Source organism: Protopterus annectens, chromosome 4.part0 (assembly GCF_019279795.1).
Source record: "Protopterus annectens isolate FY-2018-M chromosome 4.part0, PAN1.0, whole genome shotgun sequence".
In the NCBI taxonomy this organism is placed as follows: domain Eukaryota; kingdom Metazoa; phylum Chordata; order Ceratodontiformes; family Protopteridae; genus Protopterus; species Protopterus annectens.
Genome location: NC_056733.1, coordinates 757,649,921 through 757,670,939, shown reverse-complemented (window position 1 = coordinate 757,670,939; position 21,019 = coordinate 757,649,921). Strand labels below are relative to the sequence as shown.

The window sequence follows — 21,019 nt, the reverse complement described above, 5'->3', positions numbered from 1 at the left end:
ACGGGTGTAGGGAAGATCCATAGCTGCCCATTTCTTCAACAGCTGTGCATATGCAATAAATTTGGAGGTAGATATGAACCCTTCAACCCCTGAAAGAGGGGTGAGAACAACAAAGTATGCTGCAATGCCAATTAAATAACATTTCATGTGTCCAGTAGCCATGTGTGCAAAATGGGCAGCTATGTATGGGGCGTAATTTTTTTTTTTGGGAGCAGATTTCCCTTTTTTTTCAGGTGAGAGAGGAATGTGGGGTAGGGTAAGTAGGTATATTTGGGGAGGTAGTTTGGGGAGGTAAACAGACAAGACAAACAAGACGCATACAGGGGCGGTGTATGACACGTGGAGGGTGAACACCTTTGACGGAGAGGGATGTTTGGAAATCGCAAGCCCATGAGCCCCCAGATGGAAACAGTGGGACTGAGGTCCCCACCCATGGGCAATCACCACTGCACCTTCACGGCCCAGAAGGTGGCTGTGCTGGGGGCTGCGTAGGAGGGGCAGGCTGACCCGTGTGTTGCGTCACTCGGGCCTCAAGCTGGCATAGAGGTTCTGCAACAGAACGTTCAATCTCTCTATGCATCACAGCCCGGACCCTACAAAGGGTGATAGGTGCCTCTCCGCCCATGCTTGCATGAGGGGGAGGCCGAGCCCCATCCCCTGCAGCACTTCCACCCGAAGGTGGCACAGGGCCAATGGAGGAGGAGGTCCCAGGCTGGGCACCGGATCTGCTGGTGCCAGGTGCCATGGCCAGCTGAGGTGGGACAGGTAGGTCCGCTGGGACCGGCCTTCCCATACGAACTATGTTTTGGAGAGTTTAATAAAGATATGGGTTAGTAACAGTCAACAGCATTGCCAATTAGTTATAACAGCATGCAGAAGTATTCCTATTAACCCAACACACCAGATTTTCAAAAGTTGAAAAGCAAGCATGACATATGCATATATAGAACAATAGTGGACATTACAACAGCATGCAGATTTAATTGATGGCAACAGGCCACCAATAATGTGGTATTTTAACAGTGCACATGCATAGAAATAAATGCAAATATTTATAAACCAATAGGACATATGTCCCAACAAATGTTTTGAGATTAGACATACCGATTGAGGTGTGGAATTGCATTTTTTATGCACATACAGTAGGGTGGAAAAAGATAGCTCAATTAACTTATATATCCTTCTAGTTTTCACTACATTTCTATTAACTGCAGTTATATGTCCCTTACATGTATTATTACACTACCCAATGTCCTTATATTGTGCAATTGGATTTTGCCAGATCATTATATAAATGAGCTGTATCTTGCATACAAACTAATGCAGATGTTACTGCAACATATTTTGAGAGTTGCCCACACACACTACTACTAAGATGGTACACTGACAGCTCTACTTTCATATAATTATCTAGATATGTTCAGGTGAAAGTATCAGTTATATGTTAACAGCTCCCTACATTTCTGGCAGCACATTGACATGTCTGGGGAACACAATACCAAGCTACTCATGTGCCAGATTAACCTGTACATGCTGGGCATGAACCAACAGTTGAGGGCTGTAAATATGCATAAAAGCTACTCGCAACTCCCTTCATCCACGGTATATGGGCCTACCCAAGTGTGGGTTGACACTGCTTAATACAACACTACTATTTGTAGAATGCAACAGTACAACAACATATCAAAGAAAATGACACAGACGCACTCCAGGAATTATACATTTATTAAAGGAGTATTACACCTTTATTTATTGGGTTAAAACACTTTTTGAAGGCTGTCTCATTTATTTTATATAACAGTACATACAGAATAATTACTAACCTGCCTCATGACGCAGCCTTTACAGCCTATCTTCATGGGCTTGCAGATTCGTAGCCCGCTCACCTGCAGCTGTAAAGTAAATGCAGTGATATTGAGACATGCCTATCCATAGTATAGACAAGCAAATCTTAACTACTTAATACAATGGCTACTTACTCAGCAGTGGGGCATTAGGCATCATAAGGGATTCCTGGATCCACCGGTCCAGTTCATCCCCCATGCCGCTTCAGGTCAGAATAATAATGCCTGACCTGCTCACCAGTCCGAGGAACACCAGTGGCACTGGTGAGATCACGGGCAAGACTGTTCCAGGCCTCTGTTTTATATTGGGTACCCTGGTACTGGCCCTGCAGGAGTCTTTCCTCATGTTTGTGGACAAGGAGCCAAACCATAATTTTGGACTCCTGGATGACCCAGCGTTGCGCTCTAAATCGAGTGCCTTCACCAACACCAGCCATGCTGACTGCAGAAGGAAGCTACAACCAGTTATAGCAAGTATTCTCACCTGTGGAGCTTAAATATGCCTCATTTCCCACACTTATTTGTGATTGGCCAGTTTTGGAAAAGCTCAGCTGTAGGCACGCCTGCTTAGCTGATGTTGGCAATGTTTAAAATTCCTTTGATAGATATGTGTCTGTTGAAAATGCATGTTTGTGAAATGCTGTCATGGCTTAGTGGTTCAGTACTGTGACACTAGTGCACAGTATCCTGAGTTCGAGCCCTGTCACTGCTTTTTATTTTCCTGCTGGGCAGACCTGACTGGTTAAGGGACAGTAAAGCAGTTGTGAGCGTGTTTATCTGACTTTGCTCAACGTTGCTCAACGTTGCGCTGGTTAGCGCGGTGCGCAGCTACGTGCAATTGTATTTAAATATGCTCAATACTGGTAAAATTGCTTAGCAGTGCTTTATATTGCTTAAAATAGTCTACTCATGCCTCAGAATGCATAAACATTTCACCTTCATATATATATACATATATATATATATATATATATATATATATATATATAAAAAATTTGTGCACTATTGCATTTAACATTTCAATGCTTTTTACAAAACTTATACATAAAAAATGTCAGGAAATATTTTTGTATACAGATTTCCCACAGAAAATGGAACGTGCAGTAGTGGGACTCGAACCGGGAATGCCTCCTCTTTATGCGAAGGCTCTAACCACTACGCTATCTATGTGTTGCTTAATTTGCATATATTGTTCTTATTATCCTCTTCTGGTGTTTAAACTGCTAACTGTAGCTAAGCAATGGGCAAACCCACGCAACTACGGGCAGCTATATCTGAAGAAAAAAAAATGTATTTTGTAAGTTGTTTAACATATGGGGAAGTGTAGTGTTACCTTGTACACATGTGAGCAGACTTACTCATGTAAATGGAAGTTGCGGTATTTCTTCATTGCAGGGGCATGGATTTTTGGACTGCGTGGCAGTCGAACATGCCCCCTAAACTCGTCCACGATCCGTGTAAGCTTTAGAGTTGAGGCAGCGCTCCCTCATTAATATGCATGGCATGCTGCCATCATACTCTTACACTGGTGCTTCCGTGTAAGACTAATTTAGTCTTGCACAGAAGATTAGTAAATCCGGGGGATTGTTTGTAACAATCATGCTATGTTACTAATATGCTATTATATGTTATTGGTAATATGACTTAACTAAAACAGGACCAACCCCCCCCCCCCATTTAGGCCTATTGTTTCAATCCCGGGGGGTAGTACTGAGTGCATTTTGTTGTACTTGGACTGCATTTTTAATTACTTGGTACAAATGTTGCCTTCATACATTGCAGATTCTTGGGATTTTTTGGATAAAATAAGGTTGTTTTCTGTAAATTCTAGGCATACAAGAGAAAAATTTATCATGTTTAAAGTGGCTGTTTCGTTTTTTACTTTTATTCCACAGGAAATTGGCGTGTAATACATAAGATGTTTTTTATGTAAATATACTAAAGAAAAACCCGCAACATTGCTACTTATATGTCACTATTAGAATTGTTATTGGAAAATAATTATTTCATGTTCAACAACCATTTCTGTAAACAATTAAAGGGAGTAGCAATGGGGGATATGGTAGGACCTACCTATGCAGATTTGATAATAGGATGGTGGAATTTAGAAATTTTACCCAAGGCTCCCCTTTATGATAAGATTATTATTATTTTTTTTTTAAAGAAAGTTTGTTGACGATTTGTTTTTTATTGTAAAGGAGGAGGGTTTTGCTATTTTAATTTTGTAGACACCTTAAATCAGAGTACTGAATTTTTAAAGTTTATTTTGGGAGAGCAAGGCTCTAAGGTGTCCTTTGTAGATGTTGATTTAAGGTGGGACATAAATACAAGCACATTTATCAGTTGCATTCATCGAAAAACACTTTTTGTATTAGTTATGTACATTTTAAAAGCAGCCACCTTATGTTTATGAAAAAGAATATTCCACATGGTCAGTTTATTAGAGCGTCCCTTATGACGGTAGTGAATAGTGATTTTTTACCAAAGTGAAGTTTATACATGATCTATTTCTGGAAAGGGGATACTCTAGTGAATTGTTGAATGGGGCATCCCAAGAAATTATTTCCAAACGAAACACTGAATCCCTCCCCCCATTTTATTAAAGGGGTTTGTTAAAAAGAAAATGCGTAATCATGATAGTACATTGGGAAGAAAGGTGAAGTGTCAAGAAGGACCTAGATTTTGTTTGGATATGAGCACAGATAATCGTGCTGTATATAATGATATGTGATAATTGGAAAGTAATTTCAGGAAATGGGGATGTTGAAGTTTTAGGTGATAATCCAGATTTTGTATACAAGAAAGATAATAGCATTAAACAAATGTTGGAAAAAAGGAAAAGTGATTTAGGGTCCCTTCCATCCCAGAGACATTTAGACATGACTAAATGTTTGGTATCTAAAGCATCTAGATTTATACATGAAGGCCCATATATTTCACTAACACACCTAGAACATACTATTTCAGTTCCAGGTAAGTTTGACTGTGGGGCTGTAGGGTTAGTGTATATAGCGTTGTGCTCAGTACGTCCAGCTTTTTATGTGGAAATGACCACAAAATGTTTGAGAGAGAATTTATGAGTGTCAGTGCGCTATTAAGAGTAAAAATCTTAATAATGCATTATATAAGCATTCCATAGATTGTTTATATCATGGAGACACAGTTTGTTTGTGTCTTTCGGCTTTTCCCGGTTAGGGGTCGCCACAGCGGAACTCCGGTCCGCTAATGATTGGCAGTAGATTTTTACGTACTGGCTTGAGGGGCCTAACACACAACCTTCAACGAAGGAACGCCCATGCACACATGTCGCTACACAGAAGACACTCTGAGAGTCGAACGGGCAACGTCTAACTGTGAGGCGACAACGTAGATTGTATGAAGTGGAAAAAATTTACTTTTACAGTTAGAGGTGGTGTCAGGATCCAGTGGAGGGAATTATAAGAATTTTGTTGAACAAAGGGAAGACAAATGGCTTCATGTATCCCACCAGGACTGAATGATGATGTTAACATCAAGTGTTTTTAGAAGAAAGAAATGTGACTATTAAAAGGTATTCTTTTTTTTTTTTTTTTTTTTTTTAAAGAGTTAAAGTATTTATATTTCGTAAGGGGTCTTTTAAGAATTGAATTTTGTTTTATTGGTGTAAAGTGGTGATTGGTTCAGACTTTATTGGTTTGACTAATGTTGAACATTTTTATCTTTGTGTTTCTGAGGAAGTCTTTGTGCCGCATAGAGACTGTTAAAGGTTAACTACACTAAAAACCACTATCCTGGAGTCTTCCTTATGCTTTAGTGGTGTTTTTTTTTGTTTTTCAGTTTGTTACACTGAAGCTTAGATATTAGTGTTTTTTTTTTTTTTTTGGTTTAATGTGACAAACTAGTTATTTAAACTCAGTTCTGACTACAAGCCTGTACATGCCTGTATGTTATGGCAGACACGTATGATATGTCAAAGAACAAATAAACTTCTCTGAAAAAATCTTTGCCTGTTTGTGAGGACTTGCATATGCAATTATCTTTCAAAATGTGCCCCTTCTGTAACTAGGATGTCATATTCACTAGAACAGACTGTGGGATATAAAATAGTAAAAGAGTAACTGTGATGTCTAAAGTAACTAATATGTGCTTAGAATTATATTTGTACTGAGGGTTGGCAACATACTCACTACAGTCTTTTTACGAGACACATACATTTCCAGCTTATCAAAATGACTGTGTATTTTTGTCTGACTTTGTAGAAAACATGCTATTACTTTCATGTTAGTACCTTCTTTACTATGCGTCAGGCTTTCATTTAACTTTCAGAGCATGAGCTTCTGATATTGCTATGTATTTTAGCTCCTCACTTCCTACTCAAAAAGCATCCACACAGAAACCAACACAGATAATCACTACAACCATTGTCATAAACATATACATATTTATTGCCCACATATGAAGAACAAGGCAACCAAGCAAGGGACTGACATCAACAGACATAAACAAGATCATCCTCCCTTCTTTAGATGAATAGAACAGAATGTAATTTGGATAATATAATATCGTAGGATAAAAGCGCAATTGAAGAAATGAATTCTATGTTGTGCATGGTGCCACAGTACTATAAAATGCATTATATAACTTAGAGAGAAATGCAAGTTTTACAAGTGTTAAAATAGTAATTTTGAGGTAAATGCAACAGATAATGCAAGATCTGAAGTAGGAGATTCATTTGTCTGCAACCTGTGGGTTATGGATCCGATATCGGATCCGAACCGGCATGGTTTACCAGCTATGGATCCAAGCTCTCAGCTCCTCCCCTCACCCATAATGCCCTTCTCTACCCTCATGACCCCAGATCTCATTTGCCGCGCATGGTGACCAGATTGTTTTTTCCAGCTCTCCAGCTAAGTGCTATATTTAATGTTTAAAGTACTCAATTTTGAATATTTTTAGTTAAATTTGTGTGAAAGTGTAGGTTTCCCTCTTGTATTATTACTTTTTTTAGAGTTTAAAACTTAAATTTATATCCCTCCCCTCGCTGGTAGCGTAGTGTGTGTTTGGGCCTGTGAGTGGTTTTTTGTTACTTTTACTTTAGTTCTAGTAACTTTATTTGTTGGTTTTTGGGATGTCTGAGCAGCCCAAAGCTATTTTTTCTAAGTGCACCGAGTGTGGCCATAAGCTTTCCCCAGCTGATGGCCATACTCGGTGTGTTAGATGCCTGGGGGTTGAACACCTCACATCTGGATGTTCCATTTGTGCAGGGTTCAACCCCAGGGCATTGAAGGAGCGGAGGTCCAAGCTTGTTTTGCCGGGTCTCTTGCCGCCAGACTCTGCTCCGCCTCCGCCTCCTTCGGGGGCAACTGCACCCACGGTTATTCCTCTCGGCTCCCCCTCCTCCTCCTGGGACTCAACCTCCCGCTTCTGGTTGGAGGAGAGGGACTAGAAAGGACCGGAGGAGAAGCACCATAAGCGGCGGGCCGAGACCTCTGTTTCGCCCAGCCAGCCAAGCGGGCTTCTCCCGGCCTCCTTGTCTGCTGGCTCTCCCCTCCTCGGCCCGGTCCCAGTGTGTTTTTCACCGGGACCTGAGGAGGAGGAGACCCGATCTCCGTCGAGGCTATCGAGGAGGCACTCAAGGCCTACCTCGGTAGCCTGCCGAGATCAACTTATAGCCTGTCGGGCGCTGATCTGGACCGGATGGTGAGAAGGTTCATCCAGGCCCAGATGCAGATGGGAGTGCTTTGCCTCCCCTCTGGGGAGCTCACCCCTTTTCAAGCCAATTGCTCCTTCTCCGACCGCTACCGGGTTCAGAGCAGTTGGAGCCGAGCAGCCGAGCCGGGGTGGGTCGGCCGAAAGTACTTGGTACTGGATCCGACCCTGCCCTCGAGTGCATCAGATCCGACCTCTCGGAGCCTGGATCCGAGCCTCGGATCCGGGGATCAGTGCTCCTTCGGCGCCGCCTGTGTCGGAGCGCACTGTCCCTTCGGATCCGAGCCGCGCCGGCTCGATCCACTCTTCGGATCCGAGGGGAGCCGATTGTCGGATCCTTTGGTCGAGGTCGGCTCCTTCGGCTTTTGATGTAGTGGAGAGGGCCCTGTTGAGGGTCTCCGGACCCCGCACTTGTTTCGCCCGTCCAGCCTCCCTCTGCACTGGGTCAGGCTTCCACCATCCGGCCCTTGGGACAGCCCGCTTGTGCCCCAAGCTGTTCCTGGAACAGGTTGCTGCTTGCGAGGAGTCCTCTGACAGCCCCCCAGAGGATGTTCCTCGCAAGCATACGTGCAAAAGGAGGCACATTGACTCCCCCGAGTCTCTCACGGAAGACACGGATTTGGAGGAAGGGGAAGGCTCCCCACGGTCACCCCCCGAGGATGTCTCATTTGGAGACATCATGGAAATGCTCTGCATCAGGGGGGGGGGGTAGTCTGCCCCCAAGTCTTCCTCGGACGAGTCCGTGTTCTTGGAGGCATTTGAAGCGGGCCCGTCTATCTCTTGGGTGTCCCCTCCTGCCGACCCCCTGGTGGACCTCATTACCACCAGGGCGTGGAAGGAACCGGACACTGTGGAGCCAATCCCTAAGAGGCCTGACCGGATCCTCAGTCCACCGGCTGACCGTGCCCATTGGAGTAAGGGGCCTCCGGTAGATGCCATGTTGACGGGCGGGCGCCACCAAGAGGGAACTTGCTCAGGAGAGTCCCTCAGTCCATCCCCCGAGCAAGGAATCTCGGATGATGGACCGCTTGGGGAAGCAGATGTTTAGTTCAGCGACCTTCTCGGTAAGGGCGCTGAACTACCTGGCACACGTAATTAGGATGCAGCGATCTTATTAAAGAATACGCTGCATCTCCCCCAGAGTCCATGTCGGAGGAGGACAAAGTGCTGCACTCCACCCACATGGCCACTCTTAGATCAGTTACCAATACCTCTATGCGGCTACTCTCCCATGCTACGGAAGGCGCCGCTAGAGCCGCAGGGGCAGGTCTAGTCACTAGACGTCAGGCCTGGCTCCGTCATTGCGATTTCTCAGAGCCCTTCAAAGCGTCATTTGCGAACGCCCCCTTTGATGGTTCTGCCCTCTTTGGCAAAACCGTTCGTGACACTTTGACCCAGAGCGAGAAGGACGGGAAGACGCTGTCTGCCATCGGAATCTGCTTCTCTGCACCCCAGAGGCCCTATTCTAGGAACCAAAAGGGTCAGAAGAAGATGTGGTTCCGTAAGTCGCAGCAATCCCAGCCTGCTCCGGACAACCAGTCCTTCCGTGGCAGAGGAGGACAGGGAGGACGCCGCCCTAGAGGCAGAGGGGCTCCCAGGAACTTCGGGTCCAGAGAACCCTTCTCTGAACGGCCCGCAGCAACCCTGAGGGTTGCCCGGCTGCTCCACTCTGGAGGCAGTCGGGGGACGTTTTTCGGGGCACCTAGCGGCATGGGAGTCCATAACATCAGACCGTTGGGTTCTCCAGATCATATCCAGAGGATACCGCATCCCATTTCGTCACTTACCAAAATTGAAGACCCTCCCAGACGTTCCACCCGGTCAACGGGAGGCCGCTTTGGCAGAAATTGGCCATCTGCTAAAGAAAAGAGCCATCCAGCCCATCCCCCCAGAACAGATCGGATCAGGGTTCTACTACAGGTTCTTTTTAGTCCCAAAAAAGACGGGGGATCTAAGACCAATTTTAGACCTTTCTCTCTTGAACCTGGCAGTTCCCAAGGAGAAGTTCCGAATGGTCACTCTGCAATCTATTCTCCCTTCTGGGAGAAAATCACTGGATGTGTTCCATAGACCTCAAAGATGCGCATACCACATTCTAATGGACAGACGCCCAGGAGGTTTCTCCGCTTCGGCTGGGAGCCAGTCACTACCAGTTCGGGTCCTTCCCTTTGGTCTCACCACAACCCCAGGGTGTTCACCAAAGTATTAGCAGTGGTAGCGGCCCACCTGAGGCTTCAGGGGTGCAGGTCTTTCCCTACCTGGACGACTGGCTCACCGCCCCAACAAGGCATCTACTACTATTGGCGAGACTCCTTTCTCCATCTTGCTCCCAGTCTGGGCATCACTATAAACACAAAGAAATCCAACCTAGCACCCACACAGCTCTTAGATTTTATAGGGGCCAGGTTAGACACAAGGAGCTTGAAAGCCTTCCTCACTGCGGACAGAGTTCAAAATCTGCAGCTCCAGGTGCGGCCATTCTCCACTCAAGTTCAGTTCCGGCGGAGTTGGTCCTGAGGGCTCTACGGTCCATGGCGTCTGCTATAGCACTTCTTCCTCTCGCCAGGCTCAATATGCGCATCCTCCAGTGGACTCTCTTAGTACAGTGGTCATACCTTGCTCTTCCTATGCATCATCCCATTGCGATCAGCAAGGCTTGCAAGCGGTCCCCCCTGTGGTGGCTTCACTCCCCAGATCTCCACGGAGGCCGCCCATTTTGTGCTTCTCCCCCTCTCGCCACGGTGACCACGGACGCCTCCCGCCTCGGGTGGGGGGGGGGCATTTTGCAGGCCGGACCGTCCAAGGCACGTGGAACGATTCAGAGACCTTACTGCATATCAACATTCTAGAGATGAGAGCAGTGCTCTTAGCGTTGCTAGCACTTCAGGACTTTCTTCCCTTGGGAACAATTGCGATTCAATCGGACAACATGTCGGTTGTCTGGTATATCAACAAGCAAGGAGGAACCAGGTCTTACCCTCTTTGTCAAGAAGCCATGAGAGTTTGGGAATGGGCAATCTCCACCAACCGCTTTCTAATAGCAACGCACATTCCGGGTCGGTCCAACATCCTGGCGGACAAGCTCAGTTGCACCGTTCTGACCCCTTACGAGTGGTCTCTCAATACTCAAGTAGCGGAACGCATATTCGCACAGTGGGGAACTCCTTCATGCGATCTTTTTGCCTCTCCCTCAAACACCAAGTGCGACAGTTTTTTCGCTCTGATACCTCCTCCAGGAGGTTCCCCAAGAGACGCTCTGGTGCATGCTTGGCCACCCGGTCTTCTGTATGCTTATCCCCCCCTTGCCTCTGATGCGACAAGTTCTTCAGAAAGCCTCTCGGGTGGGTTGCAGAATGATTCTCATTGCTCCGTTTTGGCCTCGACAGATCTGGTTCCCCTTCCTAAGGTCTCACTCGGTGAATCCCCCTTGGATTCTAGATCCCATTCCGGATCTGATATCTCATCCATCCTGCCTATCTCCTCCGAACCTGGACAACCTGAAGCTGACCGCTTGGCTGCTCCAGTTCCACTCTTGATCAGGACTCCCGGTATTTCGTCCCCTGTAAGGCGATCCTGGTGGCAGCTCATAAAAACCGTCCACTAGGAAAGTCTACCGTAGCAAGTGGAAACTGTTTTCTTTGTGGGCGGAGTGGCAAGGCCTGAACCCCTTCACAGTTCCTCTCCCTTTAGTGCTTGATTTCTTAACCACTCTTTTTAACGATGGTGCCAGCAGTTCCACAGTCAAAGTACAACTTGCGGTAATTTCACATTATCACATTGGTCATGACTCCAGTCCACTCATGTCGGCCAAGTTGTGTAAAATTTTCCTTAAAGGTACTTTCCTTCTCAGGCCCCCTGTAAAACAAGCGGTTCCTCCCTGGGACCTTTCCTTAGTTCTCCAGGCCTTGACCGCCCCCCCCTTCAAACCGGCGGCTACGGTAGATCTCAAATTCTTGTCGTTCAAGACTGCCTTCTTAGTAGCCATTACTTCAGCCAAGAGAGTTTCAGAGCTCCAAGCATTATCAGCTAAACCTCCTTACTTGGTCTTTCATCCGGACCGTGTTTACCTCAGGACCAACCCATCCTTTCTTCCTAAAGTAGCTTCTGAAGCAAACATCAATCAATCCATTAACCTCCCTGTTTTCTTTCCCAAATATGAAAACAAAGGCGAATACAAGCTTCACTCCTTAGATGTTCACAGGCAACTTAGATTTTATATAAACAGAACGGCTGGTCATAGGCAATCCGACCAGTTGTTCATTTCCTTTGCTAAATTTAATTTGGGCAAGCCAATTTCTAAAGTCTGTCTGTCTCGCTGGATTTCACAATGTATCTTATTGGCTTATCAAGCTTCAGGAAGGCCCGCACCGGAGGGTGTACACGCCCATTCAACCCGGTCAGTCTCTACCTCGGCAGCCTTTAAGGCTAGGATTCCTCTAGATGATATTTGTGCAGCAGCCACGTGGGCTTCATCTCATACTTTTATTTCCCACTACAAGTTGGATCTTGCATCTAGGGGTAGAGCATCATTTGGCTCCAGCGTGCTCGGAATATCCTTCCATGATGGCCGCCCAAGATTCAGGTAGCTGGGGACTCTGTCCCACAGGTTGCAGACAAATGAATCTCCTACTTCAGATTTAGAAGTTATGTACTCACCATAACGTTCCATCTGAGTAGGTGTATTCATTTGTCTGCAACCATCCCGCCCTTCTATCCCCCTGGCCTTTCAGTTTCCTGCATATGGTGTGTTACCCTTTTCAGGGTGTTCTTGCTGTTGGCAAACTCGATTTGAGGTCATGAGGGTAGAGCAGGGCATTATGGGTGAGGGGAGGAGCTGAGAGCTTGGATCCATAGCTGGTAAACCATGCCGGTCCGGATCCGATATCGGATCCATAACCCATAGGTTGCAGACAAATGAATACACCTACTCAGATGGAACGTTATGGTGAGTACATAACTTCTAATTAATTAATACCTTCTTACTGTTTTGCACTTGATTTGTGTTGCAGTCAAGCATAAAACATTTTATCCAGTGTTTTTTACACACACACACACACACACACACACACACACACACACACACACACACACACACGCAACTCTGTATAAAATTGTCTCCTGAGAGAAAAGGGCGGGAAAGAAACATTCTATTAGAACCTGCTATGTGAGAGGGAAGTACCACTGTCCGTAAACAACTTTCATTCTTGTTACACTGAGACACATGGCAGTGTAAGTGGTTAAAACCAACCTGCTCCCTGCTATTTTAAGAACTTAAGCTGTTACACTTCACATTATCATTTTATTTATTTATTTATTTTCTGTTATAACTATTTGGTGCTCTCTTTCTTTTTGTTGTTCTATCTGTCCTAGTAGGGGAGGGGAGAACAAAATAATAGCTGACAGGCTTCAAAGTGAAACCCCAGTGTTAAAACACAGAAATTGTCTTCACTACTGTATTTCTCCTCTCATAACCCCTCCCCAATGAGTCAACCAGCACCAAACATCACAGATTAGACTATAAGAAGAAAAAGAAAAAAAGAGAAATAAATAGGAAAAAAGAAAACCGCTTCATACATCCTGCATGTCCGCATCTTCTGCGTGGAGATGTGCGTGAATGGGCGTACCTTCGTTGAAGGTTGTGCGTCAGGGCTGGTAACTCGGCACATAAAAATCAACTACCAATCATTAGCGGACCGGAGTTCTGCTGTGGTGACCCCTAACCGGGAAAAGCCGAAAGACACAACAACAACAGCATCCTGCATACACCCACCATTATATCACTATATTAATAAAGAAGCACTCCTAAACAGCGTGATATCTTCGAGAAAGCACATACAAATCTCATACATACAACACCTCACATATTCCAATCAACCCTGACATGTGAATTAAGAGTTAAGTCCAAAACACCATAAACATTTGGTCCATTCACAACACACTTATTTAATGTACTGTGAGCTACTTGTTATTACGTTATGTTGTCATGACTTGTCACTTTAAGATTTATGTGGTACGTACGTGAAGAAAGGAAACCAAGATATATATGTAAAGAAATCTTAGAGTTAATTTATTGATAGTTATTAAGCTAAGACATATGTTTAATATGGAAAATAAAATATAGAATATTAGCTTAGCAATACATAGAGGAAATGACAAAGTGAAATTTATTTACCTTGTAGAGAAGCGAATCCTTGTTTCCTTCCTTTCACCTATTTCTCCAGTAACTGAATTGTTAAACTTTGTCATGGAAAAAGAATTTTGTTATTAAAACAGTTACATGTCAGTATTATACTAAAGCCAAGTCATTTTTCCTTTAGTTTCTTTTTTCTTCTCATTGGATTTCCAGGTATTTACTTCGTTTTTTCTCTTCAAACTACTATTGTTCCAGCCCTTATCTTCAGTTTGGTCTAGAATTTTTTGTTGTTTTTAAAAATGACAGTGCAGAGTCTAGGTCTTCAGTGTCTAATTTCATCTGGAAGGAATATTTTGAGTCTGGCAGGAAAGAGCAAATGCACCTTAAACTGTTCTTAAGCTCTTTTGTAAGAGGCAAAAAATGTTTCCTTTTGGTGATCACAGCACTGGAATAGTCTTTATCAAGTCTTATTAGTTTCTCATCCAGTTTAATAGGAGATTTGGACCAGGCTGTTTTAAGTGTTAGGTTCTTGTCTTGAGATGAAAAGAACTTGACAATAACTGATCTTGTTGAAGAGATTTTGAGGAAGTAGAAACTGGAGACCTGTGTGCTCTTTCTGTACCATATGACATATAGCCTCTGATAAATTCAGTCTTAGGAAGCCAGGCAGTTTCCTATTTTTCAGGTAGCCAAAAAATATAAGTGTTATTTCTCCTGGAAATGTTCTCCAAGTCATAAATTTTGTTTAGTAATAAGGTATTCTGTCACAGTATTATTTCAATGTTGTTTTCATCTTCGGGTACTCTGCCTTCTATGTCATTAAGGGCATCTTCCATTCCAGATAACTGTGTTTTCTATTTTAAAATCTTGTGTATCTGTTCCATCTGTTTGGTACATTTTTCTTTAAAGCTGTCAAGTTTGTCATCCATTGTATCCATTTTTAAAAGAATTTGTTGTATGTTAGAACAGATTGGAGTTCTTTATTTAAAGGCAATCCCTGAGAGATTGTATTTGACTCATTTCACAGCTATTGGTACAGACCTTTCATTTCAAATTAATAATTTGACAGGAAAAAAAATTCAAATATTTAGAAATATTTTGATAACATCTTTCTGTGTAGTATCAGGTAACTGATTTTGTTAAAAAAAATGGTTTAGGCTATTCCAAAAATAAAATTTTCTGTCAAATTGAGTAGCAGAGCAAGAAAACTGTTGTCAGCATCCTGGCCGTGCCCTCCTACCATGATTTTCTGATTGCACTGTTAATAACTTTTTTTTTCTTCTCATGTTCAGTTCTGGATCTTCGGCAGCAGATGGCTGCACTGCAGAGCCAACTACAGCAAGTGCAGCTTGAAAAGACCACCATGTTTAATAGTCTGAAGGCATCGCAAACGGAAATTACATCACTACAGCAAGCCCGTCAGTGGTACCAGCAGCAGCTCATGCTTGCACAGGAAGCCCGTATCCGACTTCAGAGCGAGATGGCCAACATGCAGGTAAGACTGAAGTTTTCAGACTTCCAGAAAATTTTAAGAAAGGACCAGTAAGAGTAGTAGGAATCTGAACCTTGAGAATGTTGAAAATTTCTTGAGACATTGATTGCCTAACATTTGATGTTCTTCATCTCACATTGCTGCAGTCCTAACACTTGGGTAGTCCGCTGTCCACGGTCGGCCCGAATATCAAAGTATAAGGCTGACGTCGGTCAGGGCATTTAACTGACGCCAGGGCGCCAGGGTACAAATGCGCATGACCGCGCCATATCCTCAGTCGTTTTTGCCGCATGGTCCGATGCAGAAGCAGCATTGCAAGTGCCGGTTGGCGTTCTGAGATTTTTCTATTTAGAAGTTTCAGACCGAGTTCAAAGTTGGCTAAGTACCCCGTTGGGGAATATTTTTGTTTTTCTTGCCTCAGTCATTTACCGGATGTCAGAAAAGTTAATAATTGTTTCTTGTGGGAAACAGATACCGCATAGAGATTATCATACTTTGTGTATTCCTTGCTTAGGGCCTGAGCACGACGTTGTTGGCTGTCGCTCTTGTGCTAGATTTAATAAACGCACTATAAAGAGAAGGTTGGATTGTGCAAGGTTAGTCTTTGGGAAGCGGTGCAATTATAAAATGCCGCCGGATGCTCCGCCGCTTCTTCAAGAAGCGCAAGGACAAGACAGTTAAGCCTAGGCTAGAACCGTCTGTGCCGGACGCCGGTTCTTTAGAGGTGTCGGTGGAGCGGTGGCTCCACCGAGATTTCTTTGTGTTCACAGAGTGAAACTTTATTATTGCAAGATGTGGCCTCTCAGGAGGCAAGTCAGGCTGAGGGGGCTTCTCAGGTTACTATACTCCCCTCCCTTCCTAAGGTGGTTAGGCCCTCTCCTTCTGTTACTAAGGCTTCTCCCAGGGGCAGGCCAGGTTTAGCTTCAGTTGGTGTTACCCCTAGCTCTTCAGGTACTATGCCCAAGAAGCATATGCTTAAAATGGCAGAAGATTTGATTACTTTGATTAGGGGTTCTATGCCCCCTCCTGCTAAGAGACCTAGGGTGGAGCCTGAGCTGGGGGGTTTTGAGCAAGCTTCAGATGTTTCAGAGTCTTCGGCTGAAGACTTGCAGGAGTACTCTCCTTATTCTGATTCTGATGTGGATGATTCTACTCCTTCTGCTGCTCCTCCTGAGGATTTTTCTTTTTCTGAAACTCTTCATTCCATGAGGGAGCATTTTAAGTGGGAAGGTCAGGACTTCTCTGATTCCAGGAAAAGGCTTAGGGAATTTCTGTTTTTACCCCAGCATAGGCCTTTGGCTATACCTCCGGTTTTGGATGTAGTGGAAGATGTTTTTACAGAGGCTTCTCTTAATCCTGATTCTTTGCCTCCTGCTCCTGTTAAGCCGGATAGGTATTACAGGGTGCCTGACGTTCACAAGTATCTTTTTAAAAGTCCTAGGGCAGACCCAGAAACTGTTAGCCAGGGGCCTAAGGGTGTTAAGGCTTCTGTTGTTAAGAATCCGGTTCCTACAGATAAGGAGGCTAGGGCCTTGGATAGATGGGGAAAGAAAGTTTATACTTCTTCCACTCTTGCTATAAGGGCTCTGAATTGCCAGTTTCACATGTTGAAATACCAAAACTATCTCCTTTCACATTTGAAGTCTAAGGTTGATGCTCTGGCAGTTGGTATTGATTGTAAAGAGTTGCAAGATTTAGTCCATGTTTCTGAACAGGTGGGTAAGCATTCTTTGCAATGTGGTTTTGATGCTGTACAGGCCTCGTCTAGGGTGGCTGCCACTGGGACTGTTCTTCGCAGGCACGCCTGGCTGAGGGATCAGAATTTGTCTGAACATGTTAAAACAAGGATTTTAGATGCTCCTTTACAATCTGACGTGTTGTTTGGGCCTCCTGTTGAGACAGTCTTAAAGAAAATGGAAGACAAGGCTAAGTCTATGCAGACTGTTAAAGATTTTTTGCAAGTCCAGCCTCCAAAGTTTAGTAGAAATTGGCCTACTTAAGGGGTGGACGTATCCTTCTTATAATTCCCAGTCTAGGGGTAGATCTAGACGTGGTAAGGGCAGAGCTCAGGGCTCTTTCCGGCCTAGAACAGGGAGTTCTCCTGCACAGGCTTCGGGTGAGGGCAGGGGTCAGTCCTTTCGTAATCAGACCCAATGACCTACCTTTTCAGCTGCCAGAGCCTGCTCGTCTGGCAGCACCTTTGGGAGGAAGGTTGGCACTCTTCAAAGAAAATTGGAGTTTAATTACCCAGGACAGATGGGTATTGGATATCATACACCACGGCTACAGGTTTTATTTCCATACCTTGCCTTCTTTCAAAGGCATGCCAGACGTTCCTCCTCAACAAAGAATAGAGGCTCACAGACAGGTTTCTCTGTTGCTCCAACTAGGGGCCATACAGCCGGTCCCTCTGCCAGAAGTGGGCCTAGGATTTTATTCTCGCCTGTTCCTAGTACCAAAGAAGGGGAACACGTGGAGACCAATTTTGGATTTATCTATCCTCAACACTTATCTGGACATTCCCAAGTTCAAAATGTTGACGTTGCAGCAGCTTTTACCTCTGCTGGGCAAAGATCATTGGATGGTAACTTTGGATCTCAAGGAGGCTTACCTTCATGTTCCTATCAGACTCAGTTGCAGAAAGTATCTGCGTTTTGAGCTGGGACTTCTCACTATCAGTTCTCTGCATTGCCCTTTGGCTTATCTACTGCGCCCAGAGTGTTCACGAAAGTTCTGGCTCCAGTGATAGCTTTCTTCAGACTAAAAGGAATACAGATCTATCCTTATTTGGACGACTGCCTGATTCTGGCTCAAGGAAAGGAAGAGCTTCTTCGTCATTTGGAGTATGTGATAGCAGTGCTAAGATGCCTAGGGTATTCTGTGAACGAAATAAAGTACAGTCTAGTACCCTCTCAAGACATGTGCTTTCTGGGTGTGAGACTGAATACAGCAGCCCAGATGGCCTTTTTAACCCCAGACAAACAAAAGAGTCTATCCCTTTACTTCCATCAACTATCTCATCAGTCCGGGCTGACTGCAAGGACAGTCCTTCAAGCCTTAGGGTTCATGGCATCTTGTATTCTGGTGCTTCCCAATGCCAAACTGCATATGAGGAAGCTACAGTGGTATCTCAAAAATGTATGGACACAGCACTGCCAGGATCTGGGCACTGTCATTCCAATAATACCTTGCATTCAGAAGGAATTTTTGTGGTGGGCTCAGGAATGTCACCTAAACAAGGGACTCTCTGTGACCCGGCCAGAGGCAAGTCAGATTTTAACGACAGATGCCTCAGACAAAGCTTGGGGAGCTCATCTGAATGGAAAATGGATACAAAACAAGTGGCCTGTCAGACTACAACATCTACATATCAACATGAAGGAGATGTTAGCAGTCCAGTTTGCATTAATAGCTTTCAAGGAATTCCTTCTTCCAGGACAGGTGTTGATTCTAACAGACAACACAACTGTCATGTGGTACATCAACAAGCAAGGGGGAACGATTCTTATCCTCTATGCAGGCAAACAATGATTTTGTGGGAGACTGCTCTCAGTTTACAGCTCAATCTTCAGGCAAGGTTTCTGCCAGGAGCACAGAACTCCTTAGCAGATGTGTTGAGCAGACGAATTATGGATCCCCACGAGTGGAAATTGGATCCTCATGTATTTCAGAAATTGACAGTGTCATGGGGAACTCCAGACATAGATCTGTTCGCTTCTCCACTAAACCATCAGCTGCCAAAGTTTTGCACAAAAGGTTTCATCCCACAGCTTGGAAAGTGGATGCTCTTTCTTTCAATTGGAGCAATCTTCATGTGTATGCCTTTCCACCTCTGCCTCTCCTCCCAAAGGTACTTCTGAAGGCCAGACAGGACAAGCCAAGGATGATTTTAATAGCTCCAGATTGGCCTCGACAGCACTGGTACCCATTACTGAGAAGTCTAGTACGGAAGCCTCCATGGCCTTTGCCTTGATTCCACACCTGTTGTCACAGGAAGACAGCCATTTGCTCAATGTCAAACTTCACTCTCTTCACCTAACAGCCTGGCATATTCTGTTTTGAACCATAAAAGGTCTCAACTTCCACAACAAGTTTTGAATGTGATTTTGGAAGCTAGAAGGCCTAGTACAAGGAAAGTGTACGCAGATAAATGGAAGAGATTTTTATTTTGGAGTGCAGCAAAGGATTTTGATGTTTCTGAGCCTAATTTAAGTGTGGCTCTTCAATATCTTACTGAGTTACTGGACAAAGGTTTGTCCTTCTCTTCTATTAAAGTTCATGCTGCAGCAATTTCAGCTCACTATGATTGCGACCGCCATTGTTTTCTCATCCTTTGTTCAAGCAATTTCTTAGAGGGCAAAGAATATCAGACCCCCACGAAGAGCTCCTACTCCTGCTTGGGATCTCAATTTTGTGTTGGAGAAACTCACTCTACAACCTTTTGAGCCTGCAGCTACTGCTGAGTTGAAATATTTATCATGGAAGACTGCTTCTTTATTGGCCATTACCTCTGCAAGAAGGGTTTCTGAATTGCAGGCCCTTATGGCAGTTGAGCCTTTCTTAATTTTCCATAAGGATAGGGTATCATTACGTACTAATCCTTCCTTTATGCCTAAGGTGGTTTCTAGTGTGGCTTTAAACCAGACTATTCATTTGCCTACTTTTTATGCAAATCCCCAAAATAAAGGGGAAAAGATTTTGCACACTTTGGATGTACACAGGCAGTTGCGTTATTATTTGGACAGAACTAAAGGGTTCAGGCAGTCTCAGCAGTTGTTTGTTTCTTTTGCTTTGAGTTCTCAGGGCAAGCCTGTGTCAAAACAAACTATTTCTAAGTGGATTGGGTTTTGCATTGCTTTCTGTTATTCCCATCATGGCAAGGAGGTTCCAGCTGGGATTAGGCCTCATTCCACTAGGGCTACTGCCACTTCCACAGCTTTTGAGGGGAGTGGCAACCAAGGATATTTTAGAGGCAGCTACTTGGAGTTCTGTGCATACCTTCTCTAGGCATTATCACCTGCCACTTTACTCTAAGTCCAGGGCTGGTTTTGCCACTGCGGTTTTGCAGGGCATTTTGGCAGCTCCTGCTTCCTTATAGTTAGCCATCCTCCCTTATCTCTGCTTTGGGATTCTACCCAAGTGTTAGGACTGCAGCAATGTGAGATGAAGAACATAGTACAGTTTTGTACCTACCATAAATGTAGATGTTCGAAGATCCACATTGCTGCAGTCCAATTTGCCCTCCCTCCTTCCCCTCTGTACTTGGAGGTGGTTGTGTGGGTTGGGTTGTACATATTGTGTGTATTATATCTATTGTACATATAGTTAGTGCAAGGGTGGTTGGTTATTTGTTTGCTGTCTTTTGGTTTTGACCTTTCTTTTTAAGGTCTTCTGACATCTGGGGCAAGAAAAGACTGAGGATATGACGCCGGTCATGCGCATTTGTACCCTGACGTCCTGACGTCAGTTAAATGCGCCCTGACCGACGTCAGCCTTATACTTTGATATTCGGGCCGACCATGGACAGCGGACTACCCAAGTGTTAGGACTGCAGCAATGTGGATCTTCGAACATCTACATTTATGGTAGGTACAAAACTGTACTTTCTTCAAGCCGATAGGTACTTTTACTGTTTTCATTGTTTTTAAAGCACTCAGTGACTGCCTGTACAGTACAGTCAGGAAGGTAATGGTGCAGCTCTGTTACAGTCTTTAACCTTTATATTCTAAACTACGTGACACTAACATTGGGAATAGCAGTTATTAGGTAAGCTTTTAGAACTAAAGTAACCTCATTAGTGAAGAAAAATGAAATTTTTCTAGTTTTAAATTCTGCTCTTTAGATTAGTATAGTATTTTGAAA

At 44.3% G+C, this 21,019-nt stretch overlaps 1 protein-coding gene across 2 annotated transcripts in view; it reads left to right on the top strand.

Annotated features, from left to right (window-relative positions):
- Nucleotides 1-21,019, top strand: part of GOLGA3 (golgin A3) — a 1,508,539-nt gene that overhangs the window by 664,723 nt on the left and 822,797 nt on the right. For both annotated transcript variants that reach the window (XM_044068715.1, XM_044068714.1), the window contains exon 8: nt 14,958-15,160. In XM_044068715.1, coding sequence (XP_043924650.1) covers nt 14,958-15,160 — 203 coding nt within the window. The remainder of the gene's footprint in view (nt 1-14,957; nt 15,161-21,019) is intronic.